This window comes from Eptesicus fuscus, chromosome 21 (genome assembly GCF_027574615.1).
Source record: "Eptesicus fuscus isolate TK198812 chromosome 21, DD_ASM_mEF_20220401, whole genome shotgun sequence".
NCBI classification, from domain to species: domain Eukaryota; kingdom Metazoa; phylum Chordata; class Mammalia; order Chiroptera; family Vespertilionidae; genus Eptesicus; species Eptesicus fuscus.
Window position 1 is genome coordinate 21204482 of NC_072493.1, and position 19337 is coordinate 21223818.

General features: G+C 41.6%; 1 protein-coding gene and 1 pseudogene across 3 annotated transcripts in view; both read right to left on the minus strand.

Moving 5' to 3' along the window:
* GARRE1 (granule associated Rac and RHOG effector 1) overlaps positions 1 to 19337 on the minus strand; it is an 88476-nt gene that overhangs the window by 36743 nt on the left and 32396 nt on the right. For 2 of the 3 annotated variants that reach the window (XM_008139790.3, XM_028143043.2), the window contains one exon: positions 18069 to 19335. In XM_008139790.3, coding sequence (XP_008138012.2) covers positions 18069 to 18563 — 495 coding nt within the window. In that variant the 5' untranslated portion in view covers positions 18564 to 19335. The remainder of the gene's footprint in view (positions 1 to 18068; positions 19336 to 19337) is intronic. The other variant, XM_054710298.1, reaches the window with a different exon arrangement.
* Positions 10378 to 18033, minus strand: LOC129147734 (serine--tRNA ligase, cytoplasmic-like; annotated as a pseudogene).

The following is a 19337-nucleotide window of genomic DNA, read 5'->3' on the forward strand; positions in this document are numbered from 1 at the left end:
CAGTAGGGGGGTGTGCAGGAGGCAGCTGGTCGATGTTTCTCTCTCATCGATATTTCTAGCTCTCTATCCCTCTCCCTTCCTCTCTGTAAAAAATCAATATAATATATTAAAAAAAAAAAAAAAGAAATTCCCAACCCCAAAACATCCGTCCAGTCCTTCAGTACATCAGTCTTATTCTCGGCATTTACATTAAAAAAATAAATCCATTCACCCCAATGCATCCCAAATTGATGGAATTTCGGATAACAGGCCATTATCAGACTTTTGCATTAGAAGAGACCTTTGGGTGTGACTTAAATTCCTCATAAAGGTCACTGAGTATAGACAATCAGTGACCCTTCCCCTTGTGCCTCCATGGAACATTCTGGATTATAAACGTCAATCAAGGATCTGCTGAGACCGACTTTTCTGGGAATCCCTGATGGAGGAGAGAAAGGGCATGAATTCGCTATCCCATTCCCCTGTATATGTACAAGATTTGCTGCTAAGGGTATTGTGTTTATGGACATAATCAGAAAACCTTTTCTTTTGGTAATTTTTTGTTGTTAATTCTCACTCGAGAATATTTTTTCCATTGACTTTCAGAAAGGCTGGAAGAGAGTAATGGAAGGAGGGAGGGAGGGAGGGAGAGAAAAAAATCATCAATGTGAGAGATACGTCAATTGGTATCCTGTACACACCCCTACTAGGGCCAGGGATTGAACCTGCAACCCAGGTCCATGCCCTTGACCAGGAATCAAACCCAAGACCCTACAGTCTGTGGGCCGCCTGGCCAGAGCCTTTTTGGTAATTTTTATACTTTATTAATTAAAACAGGTTTTAGTTTAAGGTCATCCTATTTTGAACCCCCAAAGACCATCTTTTCCACACCAACATAATTTTGGAGGATCTACTCAACTTTACTTCCTAGAATATTTCAAAAAAATTATTTTAAAATATATTTTTATTGATTTCAGAGAGGAAGGGAGGGAGAGAAATATGAGACAGACTCACTGATTGGCTGCCCCTGCACGCCCCTACTAGGGATCGAGCCCACAAACCGGGCATGTGCCCTTGACTGGAATCGAACCAGGGACCCTTCAGTCTGCAGGCTGAAGCTCTATCCACTGAGCCAAACTAGCTAAGGTCAAAAATTTTTTTTCATTATTCCTCATCTAGAGCTGAGGCCTAAGTCCTTAATATATGCTTGCTGAAATTACAGAATACCGGAGACCACTCCATCTCCCAACTCACCAATGATCTTCACCTCAATACACACAGTGTCTCACTAAGTTCATTTTCTGCTCAACCTCACTTAACAATTTGTCTTTTTCAATCCCAGCAGAGTGAAGAAGTAAAACTGTCTTGTATGTCATAGTGTCTAACATTTCCAGGGATTTTAGCATTTATTTTTCATCAGTTTAAATGTTTAAAGTGAATGAAATGAAGTCGATTCAAATTGGTTGCTTTTATTAGAAATTCCGAAGTCATTCAATCATTTCTTTCTCTTCAATCCTCATACCTCAAACATTACTTTGTTTCCAAGTGTCCTCAACCTTGCTCTTTTGTTATGACAATGCCAGAGTCATTACATAATGACCTAAACAAAAGACCAGAACTTGATACAAAGATCTATATGTGTCTCCAGAGATAGAGAAGGAAGTAGACCATGCATGGACTGTGCAAAGTGCCTTATGAAGATTAGATTACAGTACGAAAATGTAAAAAAACAAGCTTATGGAAACTAACATGTATAGTCTGACCTAAAAACTGATTACAGTGAGTGTTTAAATATTTACAATTAAAAGAGCAACGAACAAAATAATAACAAAGATCTCTTTGCAGTCAGTATTGATTTAGCGCATAAAGAAGTTACCATGCTATGTTTAGGAGAAAGAAGAAGGAAGAAAAGCTAACACATGCCCAAGGGTGGCTGAGCCAACACCAAATGCTAGTCATTCAGACAAAAAATTATATTCTGCCCCTGGACATGCTGCTTTACTGCTGGTGAAAATATCAACAGATGGTTTCTGAACTCCTACTTTATGTGCCAAGCGCTGAGGTACACAAAACCTTTACATCAGTAATATATATTCACTGCAAATAAATCAGGGGAAAAGATCAGCTACATACATAAATAAATGTACCAAATATTACTAAATAGAATAACCACTGATTTACATATTTTTATACAGCCTACATTTGTACCTATAGATGGTTTTTGGGAAAACTAAATCATGCTGTGTGTTGTTTTATAGCCTGCTTTGCAAAATAAAATACATACGTCAAAAATGTATTACCATGTCAACACAGAGGAAATTTTATATTTCAGCTACACTGCTATAAATCTTAACTAATTAGGATAATTATAAAATATCATCCAGGACATGAATAAGTTAAATGCGACTCAAGGTAACCAGGTGCACATTAATTATAGTAAAAGAGCAAAATAATACTGTGGGTTTATATAGGGCAGGGATAAAAATATATTTAAGTCACCAGACAGCATGTGGCCTAGGAGCCTACTAGAATTTAGAAAATTCTTGTTGACATGAGTGTATTTTTGATTAAAAATTGTCACTTCAATCAAGAAGAAAATACTAAAATATCTCAATTGATAAACTAAAAAGGCAAAAGGAATTCACAAGTGGAAATCTGACTCCATAAACATTATCTTCATCACTTAGGAGAGGGGCTCTCTCTGCATCTTAGGTGATATGGCACTAGATGCCTCTCAGGTGTTACTTCATTGAATACAAATCCCCATCCCCATTTGACAGGGATACCCCCAGCCACTTTTATTCACATGGTAACCCAATTGGTGATAACTGTGGCAAGTCTTGGGCGGAGGCAGGAAAGGGGGGGTCTCACATCTCCTCTCAGCAGCATCTGAGATGGGCCTTCTTGAAATACTTGCTTCCCTGGGCTTCCAAGACACTGCACTTGCTCCACTTTCGTCCTCCCTCTTTGTTCCTTTTGCACCTTCCTTGGCTGCTTCCTATTCATTTCCTGACCTCTAAATGAGCCCAGGACTCACTGGTGCTAGATTCCCCCTTTCGTGCTCTAGCTACATTCGCTTTCTTGATTACCTCATCCAGGATCGTTTTAGAGCTTTAAATACTATCTACTAAGTGATGGTTCTCAAACTCACATCTCCAGTATGGACCTCAGTCCCAAACTCCAAAACTGTATATTTAATTATCTACCTGACATCACCTCTTGAATGTCCAAAAGGCATTGCAGACTACCCTTCCCCAGTGCCCCCCATCTCAGTATATAGCACTACTAGTGCTCATGTCATAAACCTTGGAGTCATCTTTGACTTCTCTCTCACACACACACACCACCACCACCACCACCACCACCACCACCACCCCAGAAAACTCTAATGAAGGGTAGACTGGATATTGGGAGGAAACTAGCAGACTCTCTCTTCTCTTCCCTAGAGGCTACTTTCTATACAGGAAGCCTTATAAAACAGAAATCAGATTATTTCACTCCCCTGCTCAAAATCTTCTGATGCCTTTCTATTACAATCAGAATAAAGTCCAAATTCCTCATTGCGTCCTACAATATCCTACATGATCTATTCTCTGAACTTATTCCTATCCCTCTTCTCTCTGCTCTTACCACACTGGCCTTCTTGCTTTTCTCAATAATTTTAAGAACAGCTCCAGTCTCAAGTCTTTTGTACAAGCAATTCCCACTATTTCAGGGTTTCTCAACTTTAGCACTACTGTCATTTGAGGTCAGAGAATCTGTTGTTGGGAACACTGGTTGGGAGATGCAGCCACCACAATTACTCAGATCACATTATTTTGAAATCTTTATTGTTGAAAAAAAAAAAAAAAAAGAGCGGAGTAGTCCCTTCCTCCTTGGACTTCTGAGGCACCAGTAACTGCATAAAAGTGTGAATGTGGCAGCAGAGGGAAGCTTTTGAGCATCCAGGTAGCTGTTTTGCGATTAAAATACAACCGAAGCACTGCAAGGAAGAGAAACATCTAGACTCCACCTTCTCAAAAAAATTAGAATAGAAAATCAGACAAATCTAAGAGCTTTGTGATTCTGCAAACTTAGGCCTTTCATGATCTGAGGCCTGAGTCTAGTTACCTAATGTTCCATACTTTATGAAGAAACATCATCCCACCATGGGTGTATATGTGTTAAGTACTGAGGAGGGGAAAGGTGTTGGTCAGAAGTCAAGAAAGAAACTAAGTACCTAAAAGATGATAAAAATTGTTCCCAAAACACACAGTGAGTCAGTGACATTCTGATTCCCTCATATGCAAGTCCAATATTTTTCACCCTATCATAGTCCTTCAAACCATTCTGGGTCACATGAATTTTTTGGTTCCCCAGTGCATATAAAAGTTATGTTTATACTATATTGTAGCCTATGAAGTGTGCAATAGCATTTTGTCTAAAAAAATGTACATACCTTAATTTATATGCTGCCAAAGTGAACACATACTAGTACACCTTAATTTTAAAAATACCTTATCACTAAAAAATGCTAAATATCACCTAAGCTTCTGCAAGTCATAATATTTTTTTAATATATTTTATTGATGTTTTACAGAGAGGAAGGGAGAGGGATAGAGAGTTAGAAACATCGATGAGAGGGAAACATTGATCAGCCACTTCCTGCACACCCCCTACTGGGGATGTGCCCGCAACCAAGGCACATGCCCTTGACCGGAATCTAACCTGGGACCCTTCAGCCTGCAGGCCGATGCTCTATCCACTGAGCCAAACCGGTTAGGGCAAGTCATAATCTTTTTGATGACGAAGAGTCTTACCCTGAATTTGTTAAAAAAAAAAGCAATATTTGCAAAGCACAATAAAATGAGGTATGCCTAAACATTAAAACTTATGGCCAACACAACAGGATATATAAACTACTGGAAGGGAATAGACATATGCAGATGACATAACTACATATATCCAAAAAATAGTGAATGAAAAGAAACATTAGAATTATTGAGTTCAATCACATAGCAGGAGAAAAGATAAAAATATAAAAATCTATAATGTCTCTATATTATAGAAAAAAACGTTTAAATATTATTTCATTCATTACAGCACCTAAAATATAAGTAACTTAATTTTAAGAATACACACTCACTAGAAAGAAAACTGGAATTTTACTAAGAAACATTACAGAAGCTTCACAGAAAAACCTAATGAACTGCTAAAATCCTAAAAAACAAAACAACTTAGCAAAATGTACCCAGGTCCTAACCATGTTTCTCACCCTCTAACCCTCTCCAGCTGGCATTTGCAGTGTGCCCCCCACATCGAATCCCTGTTGCTTTGAAAGCAGCCCCTCAGGAAATCACTGTCACTGCTCTGACTGTACCCCAGCCCCAGGAGTGGCCAATCAGTGGGTTCATTTCACCCTTCTGGCCACGGGGTCCAAATATAAGGAAGTGACCTAAGCCAAGCCAACCACATTAGTTTGGAACTTTTGTCAGAATCTCTGGAAAAGCAGAGGTGCTCTTTCTGCCGAGTTGTTGGGGACTTGGGCATGGAGACAGAAGTCTGCCTGGAAATGAAGGCAGAGAGAAGAGGCCAAGGCTGAGTCTGTGTAGTACTGCGTAAGCCCCCAGATGCAACCACAAAGAACTTACTCTCTTTAGTTTCATATACAACAGTCCCCCCGCCCCCGCCTTTATCAACAGGGGATAGTTCTAAGATCCCCCAGTAGAAGCCTGAAACCGCAGATTAGTACTGAATCCGATTTACATTATGTTTTTTTCCTATACATATATACCTATGATAAAGTTTAATTTATAACTTAGACATAGTAAGAGATTAACTTAATAAAATAGAACAATTGTAATAACAGTAATAAAATGTAGGTGAATGTGGCCTCTCTCACAGTATCTCACTGCACTGTACTCACCTTTCTTGTTATGTGAGATGATAAAATATCTACATGAGAAGATGAAGTGAGGTGAATGACACAGGCATCGGGACTTAGCTAAAATGGACATTCTGACAAACAAGCACTTTATGACTTCTCTTTGGCATACCCGAATTGCCAGCATCACCGTCTTGTGGTCTGGGGCCATTATCAAGTATTACAAGGGTGACTTGAACACAAGCTCTGTGAGACCACACACTCCATCTGACAACCAAGATGCTTACTGATTAATGGGGAGGTAGCGTATAAAGTGAGGATACTCTGGACAAAGAGATGATTCACATACCAGACAGTATGGAGCAAGAAGGCAGGAGATTTCATCAGATCACTCAGAATGACGTGCAATTTGAAACTTGTGAATTTTTTATTTCCAGAATTTTCCATGTAATATTTTGGACCAAAGGTAACTGAAACTGTGGAAAGTGAAATCATGTATAAGGGGGGACTACTATACATTGTTTTGCTAAGAGGCACTTCAGTGCTACAGTTGCGAGTTTGTACTCTGTAGGCCAGACTGCCTGGGTCTAAAATCTAGATCTGCCATGAGACTTTTGATAAACTGCTTAATTTCTCCATACCTCAGTCTCCACATCAACAAAATAGGAACATGAATAGTGCCTAACTCATAAGGTTATTAATAGAATTCAGTATGTTAATGTGCATAGTCTCATAAAAAATATGGTGATGAGCCCAAGCCGGTTTGGTTCAGTGCACAGAGCATCACCTACAGACTGAAGGGTTCAATTCCAGTCAAGGGCACATACATCAGTTGCACACTCATCCCGGGCCCTGGTTGGGGTGTGTGCGGGAGGCAACCAATCAATGTGTCTCTCTCACACTGGTATTTCTCTCTCTCCCCCTCCTTCCCTCTCTAAAAAAATCAGTGGAAAAAGTATCCTCTGGTGAGGATTAACAACCAAAAAAAATATATGGTGATGGAAGGAGACTTAACTTTGGGTGGTAAACACACAATGCAATATACAGAAGATATAATGTAGAACTGTACACTTGAAACCTATATAATCTTAAAGTCACCCCAATAAATTTAGTAAAAATTTAAAAATGTGTAGAGTCTCAGAACAGAACATGATATAAGTACTATATGAGCTTCTTTTTGCTTTTATTGTTGTTAAGGTATTTTGAGTTTGGTTTCTCTCACTTATAGCCATAGTGATTCTTAAAAACAACTTAAATATTAGTCTCTTGCTCAAAATTCCCCTTTTAAAAAATCCAATCTCATTCTGTATAAAATCTAAATTCTTACCAGGGCCTGCTCTGTCCTCATCCACCAGGAGTTAGGAGAGTCTGGTATGGGGGCTGAGTCCTGTCACAGGGAGCTGGATCAGGCTTGATATTTTCCAATGCATCACAGCACTCAACATACCTAGTGTCACAGTCTACTTATCTGTCTTGCCCACCAAGCCTGGAGCACTTTAGATGGTCCTCACTCAACTTTGCCAGTGTACAGCCAGCTCATCTGTATTCTACCCCAGTGGTAGCAGCTAGGTGAAGAGGAAAGCAGTGAAATCTAACAAGCTGACCAGCAACCATAAAAATCCTATATAATGAAAGCCTAATATGCAAATTGTCCCCTCAACCGGGAGTTCAACCAGGACTTTGACCAGGGGTGGGGTTGGCGGCCGAGGCAGGCGGCTGGGGGAAGGGAGGCGCCCCCAGCTGGCAGCTGCTAGGGACCCTACCTATGCACGAATTCCGTGCACTGAGCCTCTAGTTTAGAATAAGAAATAATTCAGGCCCTAGCTGGTTTGGCTCAGTGGAAAGAGCGTCGGCCTGCAGACTCAAGGGTCCCAGGTTTGATTCCGGTCAAGGGCACATGCCCTGGTTGTGGGCTCAATCCCCAGTAGGGGGCGTGCAGGAGGCAGCCGATCAATGATTCTCTCTCATCATTGATATTTCTATCTCTCTCTCCTTCTCCCTTCCTCTCTGAAATTAATAAAGTATATTAAAATAATAATAATAATTCAGGATAACTAGTTCTACATAGAATTACATTCCATGAAATCTTTTGTTTCCTTCTAATTTGCCCACCAAACCTAATTTTTCATTACTGTCTGCTCAAATCTTCTTAGCAACTATGAAATTTTAAATCATTCTCCTAAAAGAAAGCAACATTGTCAGTTTAATCACCAATATTAGGAGCACACCCACTCTTTCCTTGACTCCTACACCTGCTGCTAGGGTCCTGTCTTCAGAGGGGTCTTCTCTCTGTTCTCATTTTCTTCCTCGAGTCACTTCTATTTTCTTCATTTTTCTGCTTTCCATTCATCACTATATCTTAATAATACTCGCTGCAATATTGTGATTTATAGTAAGGAATTTATATATTTGGTCTACTTTCAAGGTTCCTAGCATACAGCTCCCTAAAACCTTTGGAATTTTCTAAGAACAAGAGAGATAGAGTATTTGTAACATGTTTCATCCAAACCTGAGTTTATGTTGATGGTTTTTGGAAAGCCCCTAAGGATGGAGGCTTGTTGCTAGGGGAACCAACCAACAGATTAGAGGTTGGGAACTTTCAGCCCTCTGCCTCTGGGGAGAAGGGGCTGGAGGTAGAACCAATAATCCACGGACAATAATTTAATCAAATCACACCTATGTACTGAAGCCTCCAAAAAGTCCAATGACCCAAAGGAAGGGGTTCGGAGAGCGTCCAAGGTGGTGAACATATGGAAGTGCTAGGAGAGTGGCATGCCTGGAAAGCGCATGGAAGTCCCACATATCTTCCTACGTACCTTGTCCTATGCATCTCTTCCATTTGGCTGCTCCTGAGTTATATCCTTTTATAATCGAGTAAGTAAAACAGTTTTCTGAGTTCTGTGAGCTGCTCTAGCAAATCAATCATGGGACCCTCTGATTTATAACCAGTCTGCAAGAAGGACAGGTAACACACCCTGGGCTTGTGATTGACATCTAAAGGGGAGGAGGGGCAGTCTTGTGGGAGTGAGCCCTTAATCTGGTGAGATCTGATGCTAACTCCAGATAAATAGTGTCAGAAATGCCTGGTGTGGGGAAACCACCACACATCTGGTAATCAGAAGTGCCAGAGTGAATAGAGTACCTGTGAGTGAAATGAAGAAGTTTTCCTAAATACTCCCCTTTCTGTTAGAAGACCACTTCACATGCACAAATCCCTCCATGAAATGGAATCTCTTATTGGGTATTCTTGATACATTACTGCTATCAGGTAGTCATACGTTTCTCTCTTCCTTTGTTTAAGTTTGAAAAATGTCCAAATATACACAAAAGCAGAGTATAACAAACCCCTATATAGCCATCAAAAAAGCTTCAATAACTACCAACATGGTGTCATTTTAAAAATTATTTTTAAGTGTCTAATCCCAAAGGCATACTTTAAAAAAATATGTATTTTTATTGATTTCAGAGAGGGAGAGAGAGAAATAGAAACATCAATGAGAGAATCATTCACTGGCTGCCTCCTGCACACCCTAATTTGGGGATTGAGCCTGCAACCCAGGCAGGAGCCCTTGATTGTTACTGAACCCAGGACCCTTCAGTCCGCAGGCCAGCGCTCTACCCATTGAGCTAAACTGGTTAGGGCCATTGATTTTGGAGTTTGGAAGGGAGAGGGAAAGAGACATCAATGATGACAGAGAATCGGTTGGCTACGTCCTGCATGTCCCACACTGGGGATCGAGTCCACAACCTGGGCATGTGCCCTGACCAGGAATTGAACCATGACCTCCTGGTTCATAGGTCAACACTCAACCAGAGACATGCCGGCTGGGTGCCATGCCATTTTTAAAAGTCCTTCTCCCCAACTCCACTTTTGTTGAAATGTTCTGAAGCAAATCCAATCAACCAAGACCTAGTATATGTTCAAACTTCCTAAATTACTTTTTAAAATGTCTTTTTTTTGGTTTCTCAACCCCAAAGGCTCATTTTATTTGTTCTTGTTTGTTTTGGCCAATCCTCACCAGAGGATATTTTTCCATTGATTTTTTTTAGAGAGTGGGAGGAGAGAGAGAGAAACATCGATGTGAGAGACACGTCGATTAGTTGCCTCCTGCACGGCCTCAACCAGGGCCAGGGATCGAGCCTGCAATTGAGGTACGTGCCCTCGACCAGAACCGAACCCAGGACTCTTTAGTCCACAGGCCAACACTCTTATCTTTTGACCCAAACTGGCTAGAACTTACCGGTATTTGGTTGTTATATCTTCTAATTCTTTTTTTTTTACTTGCTAAATCGAACAACTTTCTCTAGGAGGCCAAGCAAAAGTGAGTGTGGTTCCAGGTGGAGCTGTGAGGCAGGGCCTGAGCCCCAGGGGGAAGACTGCAGGCAAGTCTAGCCTTCCCTCAGAGAGGCTTCATTACATGGTTTCCTCAGTCCTCAGTCCATGCAAACAGAGTTCCACTGCACTGTAAATAGCAGATGGTTCCCGTTTCAGCAATGCAGCCAGATGGGCCAGGCGATGAGTGGGTATGTCTGGCTTCCCTGCCCGTAGGCAGGCTCTGGGATCCCAGCTGACAGGACTGGGAGGAAGGAATATTCAGGAATCGGTGACCTCCATGTTCTGCAGCTGGCTCTCCAGGGTGACAGCTCTTGCTGCCCCTTTCTTTTTGGTGCCCTCATGCCGCTTCTCCGGTGGCTCCTCGTTAATGGGTGCAGGCTTCACAGAGACCTGGAGACCTGGTGGCATAAACTCCTTCAACACCTCGGGCACAATTATGCCCTTCTCCATCTGGTAGTTCTCCAGGATGGCATAGATGAGGCGGGTCGTGGCACACATGGTAGCATTGAGCTTATGGATAAACTCCACCTTGTCCATCATCTTCTTGGTTTGCCCGTATCGGATTCATGGCGGCGAGCCTGATAGTCTGTGCAGTTAGAACAAGAGACTAATTCACGGAAGGCTACCAAGTCCGGAAAGTAAGCCTCCAGGTCAAGCTTCATACTGGAAGTGTGATTCAAAGAACCTGTGATAATATTCACGATGTGGTGCAGGATCCCCAAAGACTGACAGAATTCCTCTGCGGTGGTGATCATCTTTTCAAACATCTCCCATGACTTCTTGCTATGCGGTGACGAGTAGACAAACTGATGGACTCAAAAGACGCCACGGGTGGCATAGCCAAGGAAGCCCACCTCTTGGCGAAAGCAGGTAGACAGACCAGCATACCTGAAGGGCAAATCCTCTGACTCTAGCCACTCATCCTGGTGGAGAGCAGCGATGGGCTGCTTGGAGATGGCAATCAAGTATTTCTCATCATAGTCGTCATCAGACTTTTCACTGCCTTTGCCAATCACCTTATAAAGTTCTTCATCAAACCGGATGAACTGTGCCACCTCCTGCATGACCTCTTTCCTCATGAAAAACGGAGTATAAATGGGAGTGTAGCTCTGACTTCCCCAAGTGTGAAGGGCATACTGGATGAGTGCCTGTTCTAGGAACACCAGGGCCCCCTTGACTCCCAGCCACCACTACCCCTTTTTTTGCCTTCAAAGCCATGAACCATCACCACCAGGTCCATTTGCGAGTACTTCTTCCTGACATTATAATCACCCCAAATCCTCTCTACTTTGTTGTCCACATCCTCATCGTTACCTGTGGGCACAGAGGGATGCAGGTTTCCGATCTCTCAGAGGTTCTCAAACTGCTCTTCCTCTAGCTTTAATAGCTTGGCATCACACTTCAGGATGACTTCGTCAATGAGGAGTTGGGAGTTTTTTGACCTGTGACACTTTCACGTTAGCTAAAGTGTCTGAGGTAAGGTCATCGAGATTTAACACATTCTCCAGGATGGAGCCATCATCTCCCACTATCTCTTTAATTCATTTTCTCTCCAATTGTCTTGTTGCATAGGTTCTTCAGCTTGTTCAAGTTGTCTGCCCGAAATCTGCATCTTCGCCACTCGCCACCTGCCTTCACTAGCTGACCCTCTAGTCCCAGGTCCTGGAAGCAGTTCTTTTGTGTCTCAGATGAGGGCTGGTCCCCTCCTTTATCTCCCCAAAACAAATCCAGATCCAATACCCCCTTTCCTCCTCCCAGGTCAACAATAAGGAGAAATGAAGATTGTAGCAAGGGAGTCAACCTAACTCTCTTTTAATTCAGGTACCTTCTACCTAATGTTTTTTAAGGTACTCGACTTGTTGAATAAATCAGGTCAACTGCCTGTAGAATATGCCACATTCTGGATTTATCTGATTGCTTCCTTGTAGTATTGTATAACTTGTTCCACTATGTCTCACATTTCCTGTAGACTGGGAATTCATTCTAGAGGCTTGATTAGTTTGTTTTTCCCCCTTGCGGGGAGGGGCGAAGTACAAGGATATATTATGGGGGTGATGCTATGTGGTTCTTATCAGGAGACATGATCACCTGGTTATATCATATTGAGTAATGCTGAGGTTGACAAATGGATTTGGCTGGGAAAGGGCTGATCCCTCCCTTATGAAGTTCCCCGAGGACCTTTCACCAAATGGTTTTATCCTGTACTTCTAAATAGAAGAATCTCAGTATTATTCTGTGTGGTTTATTATAGTATATTCTGTATACTATATACATATAGTATACTGTAGAACATACTGCAGTATATTCTAAGTACTAGACAAATCTTATCCATTGGGGCTATTTGTTTACCCTGAAAAACAGTCTGTACCAGAGAGGCAGGAAAATTAGCTTAATTTCTTATGTTTCTCTTTATATTAGTAATTTTCAGGGTAATAAATTGGTTGCACAGCGTGTCCTGACAATTCAACATCAAAGTGTCCAGTCTCCCCAGAGTGGCATATGCCCTCTGGCTTCACTGGCTTCTACCCACATAGAATGTGCTGGTCAGACAGTAAATCTTGTTTGTTGTTCACAATTAAATTTAGAGACTCACTCGAATGCCAACTACTTAATTAGCTATAGGTTCTTCTAAAGGCTAAAATCTGAAGACAATTTAGATAATAGAAGATTCACCTCAATAAAAGAATAAGCCAAAAAGAGTTACTAGAAATTAGCAACAGCTTGAAAATGGATTCATACAAGCTTTTTATAAAGTGAACTACAGTTTCTGGTTAATAGCAGCAATTTGGATTTTCACGCAGTTAGGAAATATTTACTCCATAATCTGTTATGGAAGATCTATTAGTCAAAACAAGAAAAAAGTAACAATGAATCTTACTTTCAGGCAAAAAACAAAAAACGAAACACACACACACACACACACAAAACCAGTATGCAAATTTAATTCCATTAAGGTTAATGAACACCGCATTTTGAAATAAGCTTCTAATATTTTCCATTATTGTTATTCTACAGTATTTTTGGCATATATCTATCCTAAATAAATGTTAATATGCCTGGATTAAGGTCATTAAGTCAGTCAGTACTCACAAATTATTTCAAACAGTTTCATAGGTAACCAACCACATAGTATACAAAAGATATGTCAGTGCATCAAACTGAAAGCCAAGGTTCAATTACATAAAGATTTGATTTGCCCTAGCTGGTATGGCTCAGTAGGTCATCCTGTGTATCTAAAGGATTAGGGCTCAATTCCTAGTCTGGGCAAATGCCCAGGTTTGCAGACTCAATCCCCGGTAGGGGGCTTGCAGGAGGCAGCTGATCAAAAGTTGATGTTAGCCCTACTCAGTTTGGCTCAGTGGATAGAGACTGAAGGGTCCCGGGTTCGATTCCGGTCAAGGGCACATGCTCAGGTTGCGGGCTCAATCCCCAGTAGGGGGTGTGCAGGAGGTAGCCAATCAATGATTCTTTCTCATCACTGATGTTTCTCTCTCTCTCCTCTCTCTTCCTCTCTGAAATCAATAAAAAATATATTTTTAAAATGGTTGATATTACACTCTCATGTCAATGGTTCTCTCTCTTTCACTTCCTCTCTCTCTAAAAATCAATAAACTATTCTTACAAATAAAGACATAAAGATTTGATTTACTAGTAAAGTCTACCTACCCGTTTACAAGGTGGTGATACTTAGTCACTAAAAATGCTGACAGATAAAATATAGTCCCCTTAAAGACATAAAACTCCTGGGAGAGCTGTAGCTGCCCTGGACTTCTGGAATGCCTGTACAGAGCACCTGCCCAGGGGCCAAGGTCTCCCAACAGTGAGGCCCCACCATGACACCAGAGCCCTGGAGCTGCCAGGAAATGAAGCAAGCAAAGGGAGATGTGGCATCACTGCTTCCTGCACAAGGACAGCAGATCCTGTCCTGCTGGCCTCCCTTCACCTTACTTTCAGAGGCCGACCTCTTTACCGTCTGACCTCATCCCCAGTACTCTCCCTGGGGCTCACTGTTTCAGCCACAATAGGTCCTTGTTGCTCTTCAAATAGTCAGGGTCACTCCTGCCTCAGGAACTTTGCACTAGCTGTTCTCTCTGCCCGGTGTTCTCTTTTCCCTGGTTATCAACAGGGTTTACTCCTTCAGGTCTTTACTCAAATGACACCTCTTCAGTGATGCCTTCTAACTGTCTTATCTAAGATTGCCGTCCTCTTATATCCATACATACAAAGGGAGGAATTTCTGTCTTATTCATCACTGTATCCTGTGCCTGAAACAGTACATGGCACAAAATAAAGGGTGCAATGGATATTTGTGGAATGAACGTGTAAATCACAAGTCCATTTGATTCTTTTATTTATATTTTCACTGAAAAAGTAATCTTACTTAAGACAAATGATAGATGTTTGTAAAGAGGTGGACATTTGTCACTTTCTAATAAATAGAAAACCAAGTTATAGGGTTGTCTGTAATTCTTTAATATGAACTACATGTTTTAATTGAAAATGACCTTTAGTTAGGATAACACATTTCTAGGACAAATGAAACTGAGGTAGACAAAATCAAAGAGAAATCAGCCACTCAATCCAGCTAGCCTGGCATTTTACAAGAACACTGGAGTTAACACAATCATAAAAACCACTGGTGGAAATGCTTCTAAACTCAAAAAGAAAAGATACAGAGAGCTGGTCCTATGTAGTCTACCGCTAAAAAACATTTGGGTAGCATGTCAAAGCTTTGTACAAAGAAAAAATTCAACACAGAAAAGCATATTTTTCCTAGATTCACATTTTAGCTGGACTGACGGTGTGAAACTTATACAAAGGAAATCCCATGAAGTACTCAAATAAGATCCTATTTCTCATTTTAGACAAAATTCTTTCTATATAATGTAAACAACACATTTTCTATAAATCCAGTGAGGGAAAAGTGTCAATTGGCTGGCTTGTTCAAAGGTTCTCAGCTACTACGAGTGTATTCAATGAACCACTCCCCCCACGCACCCACAGACTCCCTTTTTCATGGCCCCATTCTAGATGCAAGGCAAACAGAGCAGGAACCACTGGTGGAAAGGGTTCTCTCAGGCTTTTATACTGAAAAGGTCCTGGCAGTTCCTACCTCGGGAAGGTAATACTACTGCCACCTTACAACACCAAAAGGGAAGATACAGAGGAGAAAGGGAGGTGCCTACCTCAGGAACCTGGAGAGAAATGAGCAGAGCAAATGTTCTGGGAATGGTAACTTTTTCCACCTAAAAGAGTTCCAGTTAGAAGAGTAATTTGCACACTTCTCTCTGATGTTGGTTTTGTGCATATTGTGCTCCGTACTTCAGACAAAAGCTAAGAGTACCTTTCAAGCCATGTTTGAAACAACAATAATAAATGATGGTGATGGATACAGAGTTTTACACATACCACTTGCTTCTGATCTTCACAAGAACCCTGGAAGGTGGGTGGTAATTCCATTTTATAGATGGGCAAGCCAAGGCTTAGAGGTGCTACATTTGCTCAAAGCCATTCAGTCAGTAAGAAGCAGTGGTAAATTTTAAACCCAGATCTTCTGACTCCAGGACCCTTAACAAACTGTCACAGGCACTAGTTAACTCACAGACCATAGTCGCAACTCATTTATCTAACAATGAGACTGTGAGGGGTGAACCACCCAAGGTAAGGGGCAAAGTCACTGATGACAGGACTCACATGTACCCAGCCTTGCCCCAGAGCACAAAGTAGGCAACTGCAGTTCAGGATCTGTCAATCCCAAACCTGGCTGTAAATAAGGGAACATTAGAAGCATGCTTGGGCACCTTCAGAGTGGGACAGTTGGATTGGTACTTTGTCTTAGGTTTAAAATGGTCAAGCAGCCCTAGCTGGTTTGGCTCAGTGGATAGAGCGTTGTCCTGAGGACTGAAGAGTCCTGGGTTCGATTCTGATCAAGGGAGCATGCGTAGGTTGTGGGCTCAATCCCCAGTGTAGGGCGTGCAGGAGGCAGCCCATCAATGATTCTCTCTCATCGTTGATGTTTCTCTCTCTTACTCCCTCTCCCTTCCTCTCTGAAATCAATAAAAATGTATTTTAAAAAATAATTCTAGCCCTGGCTGGTGTGGCTCAGTTGGTTGGAGCTGTTATCCCGTACACCAAAAGGTCATGGGTTCGTTTCCTGGTCAGGGCACATACCTGGCTTGTGGGTAAGATCCCTGGTCTGGGAGCATACAGGAGGTAACTGATCAATGTTTCTCTCTCACATTGATGTTTTCTCTCTCTCTCCCTTCCTCTTTCTCTAAAAAAATCAATAATAAAAAACATAAAAACTCTAGCAGTGACACTAATATAACAGATCAAGTTTAATAAATCATTTCTTAAATGAAGGAAAAGGTCATTTTTATTCTGAAATTTTTAGTCTAATCTTATAACTTAGAGCCACCTTAAAAGAGGGAGAATATTTCATTTTGAGTATCAAAGACCCTAAGAAATATCCTATATAATAAAAGGCTAACATGCAAATTGTCCCCTTGGGAGTTTGACTGATCAGGAGTTTAACTGCTTGCTATGATGTGCGCTGACCACCAGGGGGCGGCGTGGAACAAAGGAAGGCCCCAGTCAGCAGCCGGAAGGCCCCGATTGGCCCTGATTACCAGCCAGGCCTAGGGGCCCTACCTGTGCACAAATTTCGTGCACCAGGCTTCTAGTATCCAATAAGAATCAAATGCTTCCAACTGTGAATAGCTGTGAATTTAGAAATGGAAAAATAATTTAAATATGTGTGGAACTTTCCACAGTAAACAATGGTTCTATATAATGACAATTCACAAATAAAGCTCATAATCATAGTCTCTACCCTGTACTTTTAATAGTATCTTATCTGGAAATTCAGTTACAATTCAGTTACAACAGGTTGATTTGTTTCTTTAACAATCTTTTAACCTACTTAATTTGAAATGAAAGCAATTCAGAACCTGGCACACAACACATTTTTTATAAGGAGAGAGTATCAATAGAAAGAGGATGAAGCCTGGCCAGCATTCTCAGTGGATGAGCATCGACCTACAAACCAGGAAGTCATGGTTCAATTCCAGTCAGGGCAAATGCCTGGGTTGTGGGCTCAATCCCCAGTGTGGGGCGTGTAGGAGGCAGCTGATAGATGATTCTTTCTCATCATTGATGTTTCTCTCTCTCACTCTGTGCCTTCATTTCTGAAATCAATACTATATACATATACAGTATTTTTTTTTTTAAAGAAAGAAAGAGACCCAGTCAGTTTGGCTCAGTGGTTGAGCATCGACCCCATTAACTAAGAGGTTACCAGTTCAATTCCCAGTCAGGGCACATGCCTGGCTGTAGGCTCAATTCCCAGCAGGGAGCGTGTAGGAGGCAACCAAGAGATATATTTCTCTCTCATCAATCCCTTCCTCTCTCTCTAAAATCAATAAAAAAACATATTTAAAAAGAAAGGAAGGAAGGAGGAAGGGAGGGAGGGAGAAAAGGAGGGAGGGAAGAAAAGGAGAGAAGGAAGGAAAAAGCCCTCATCAGTTTGGCTCAGTGCAAAGAATATCAGCCCTCAGACTGAAGGGTCCCAGGTTCTATTCTGGTCAAGGGCATGTACCTGGATTCCAGGCTCAATCCTCGGCTCTGGTTGGACACATGGGAGGCAATCAACAGATGTATCTCTCTCAGGTCGATGTTTCTCTATCTCTCCCTCTCCCTTCCACTCTCTAAAAATCAATGGACAAGTATCCTCGGGTGAGGATACCAACAACAACAAAAAAATTAAAAGAAAAAAGAAAGAGGATGAAGACCATCATTACTTACGATGACTTGGAGGAAAACTAAGACAACATTCTCACTTACCTCTGGAATACATTTCCCTACCCAGTTATGACACAGAAGATACACTACCTCAATGTCCTGGAGACTGAATTCCTTCTGATCTGTAAAGTTTGCAGCCCCAGCACTAAGTTCCATCAGCATCTTGGCGATCTCGGGCTTTATGGCTGAAGTCAGCCGACTGGCTGCTTCCATGACATGCTCCTGCACATCTTTGAGCTGCATGGCTGCCTTGGAGTAGTGCGAGTTCCTGAACACAGTGCTGAAGAGATCTGTGAGGAAAGTACTGGCACGGCAGAAGACATTGAGGGCATCCAGGTACTTGGAGATGCCCTGCTGGATGTCGGCGATGGGAGTGGAGTGAGGCATGGCGTGGTGGCAGCTACCTGCAGCGGTCAGACTGCCCAGGGGGGCAGTGGTGGCTGTAGATGCCAGGGGAGCACTCAGTGCTCGGCCCAGCTCAGGCATCGGGTATTGCTGGTGCTGTTGCACCTTCTGCTTGGACCCGCCAAGCAGGAAGCGCCGCTTGTAGTCCATTTTACTGTCCTGGGCACTGCAGCAATACATGCGGGAGAGGGAACTGTCCCAGTGACTGAGTGAGTCAGGGCTCTGAGTCTTTTATCCCCCAAACTGTAGCTAGGTATAAAAATAGTGGAGTTCTGAAAATATAAGATTTAAAAAAGGCATTTCTATGAGGCAGGTGATCATGGGATCCAATAGAGATGTGAGAAGGACAACAGGTTTATATAATTAATATTTTCAGTGTAGGCAGGACCTCTGACAAAAAATAAGTGTGTCCAAAATGCTGTATAAGAACTATTAGCATTCCACTCTCTTAATAAAAAGATATGCTTGAGAAAAATGCTTACCTATAATTGCTCTGCAAGAATATTTTGATACTTGTATTTACAATGGCAGAAAAATAACTTTAAAAATGTAATATAATGTATCTGTAATATACCAGAAAAGTTAGAAACCAAAAACCTACAAGCTGATCAACAGCAATTTAAAAAGCAGTACAGAATTACTTTAAGTTCTTAAGAAGGAAGATTAAATCCCTGCAGAATTTTGACAGAGCCTGCCTGACAAATCCATTTACCTGTAAAGCTTCTTTTGAATGCAAAAAAAAATGTCAAATTTTCTTTAATATTTTCTGAAAACAAGCTTTTGTTTTTTAAAAAATGACATTTGTTATTATAAGTCTTCTTTCCTTTTGTTTGCTGAGGTAGCGGTTTCCTTGTAACATTAATAAGAGGTGCTTCCAGACTGGGTTGGCCCTCAATTGTAAAGTCCAAAGCAAGAATGCACAGATGTAATTGTAAGGCCTCTAAGTCATTTCCT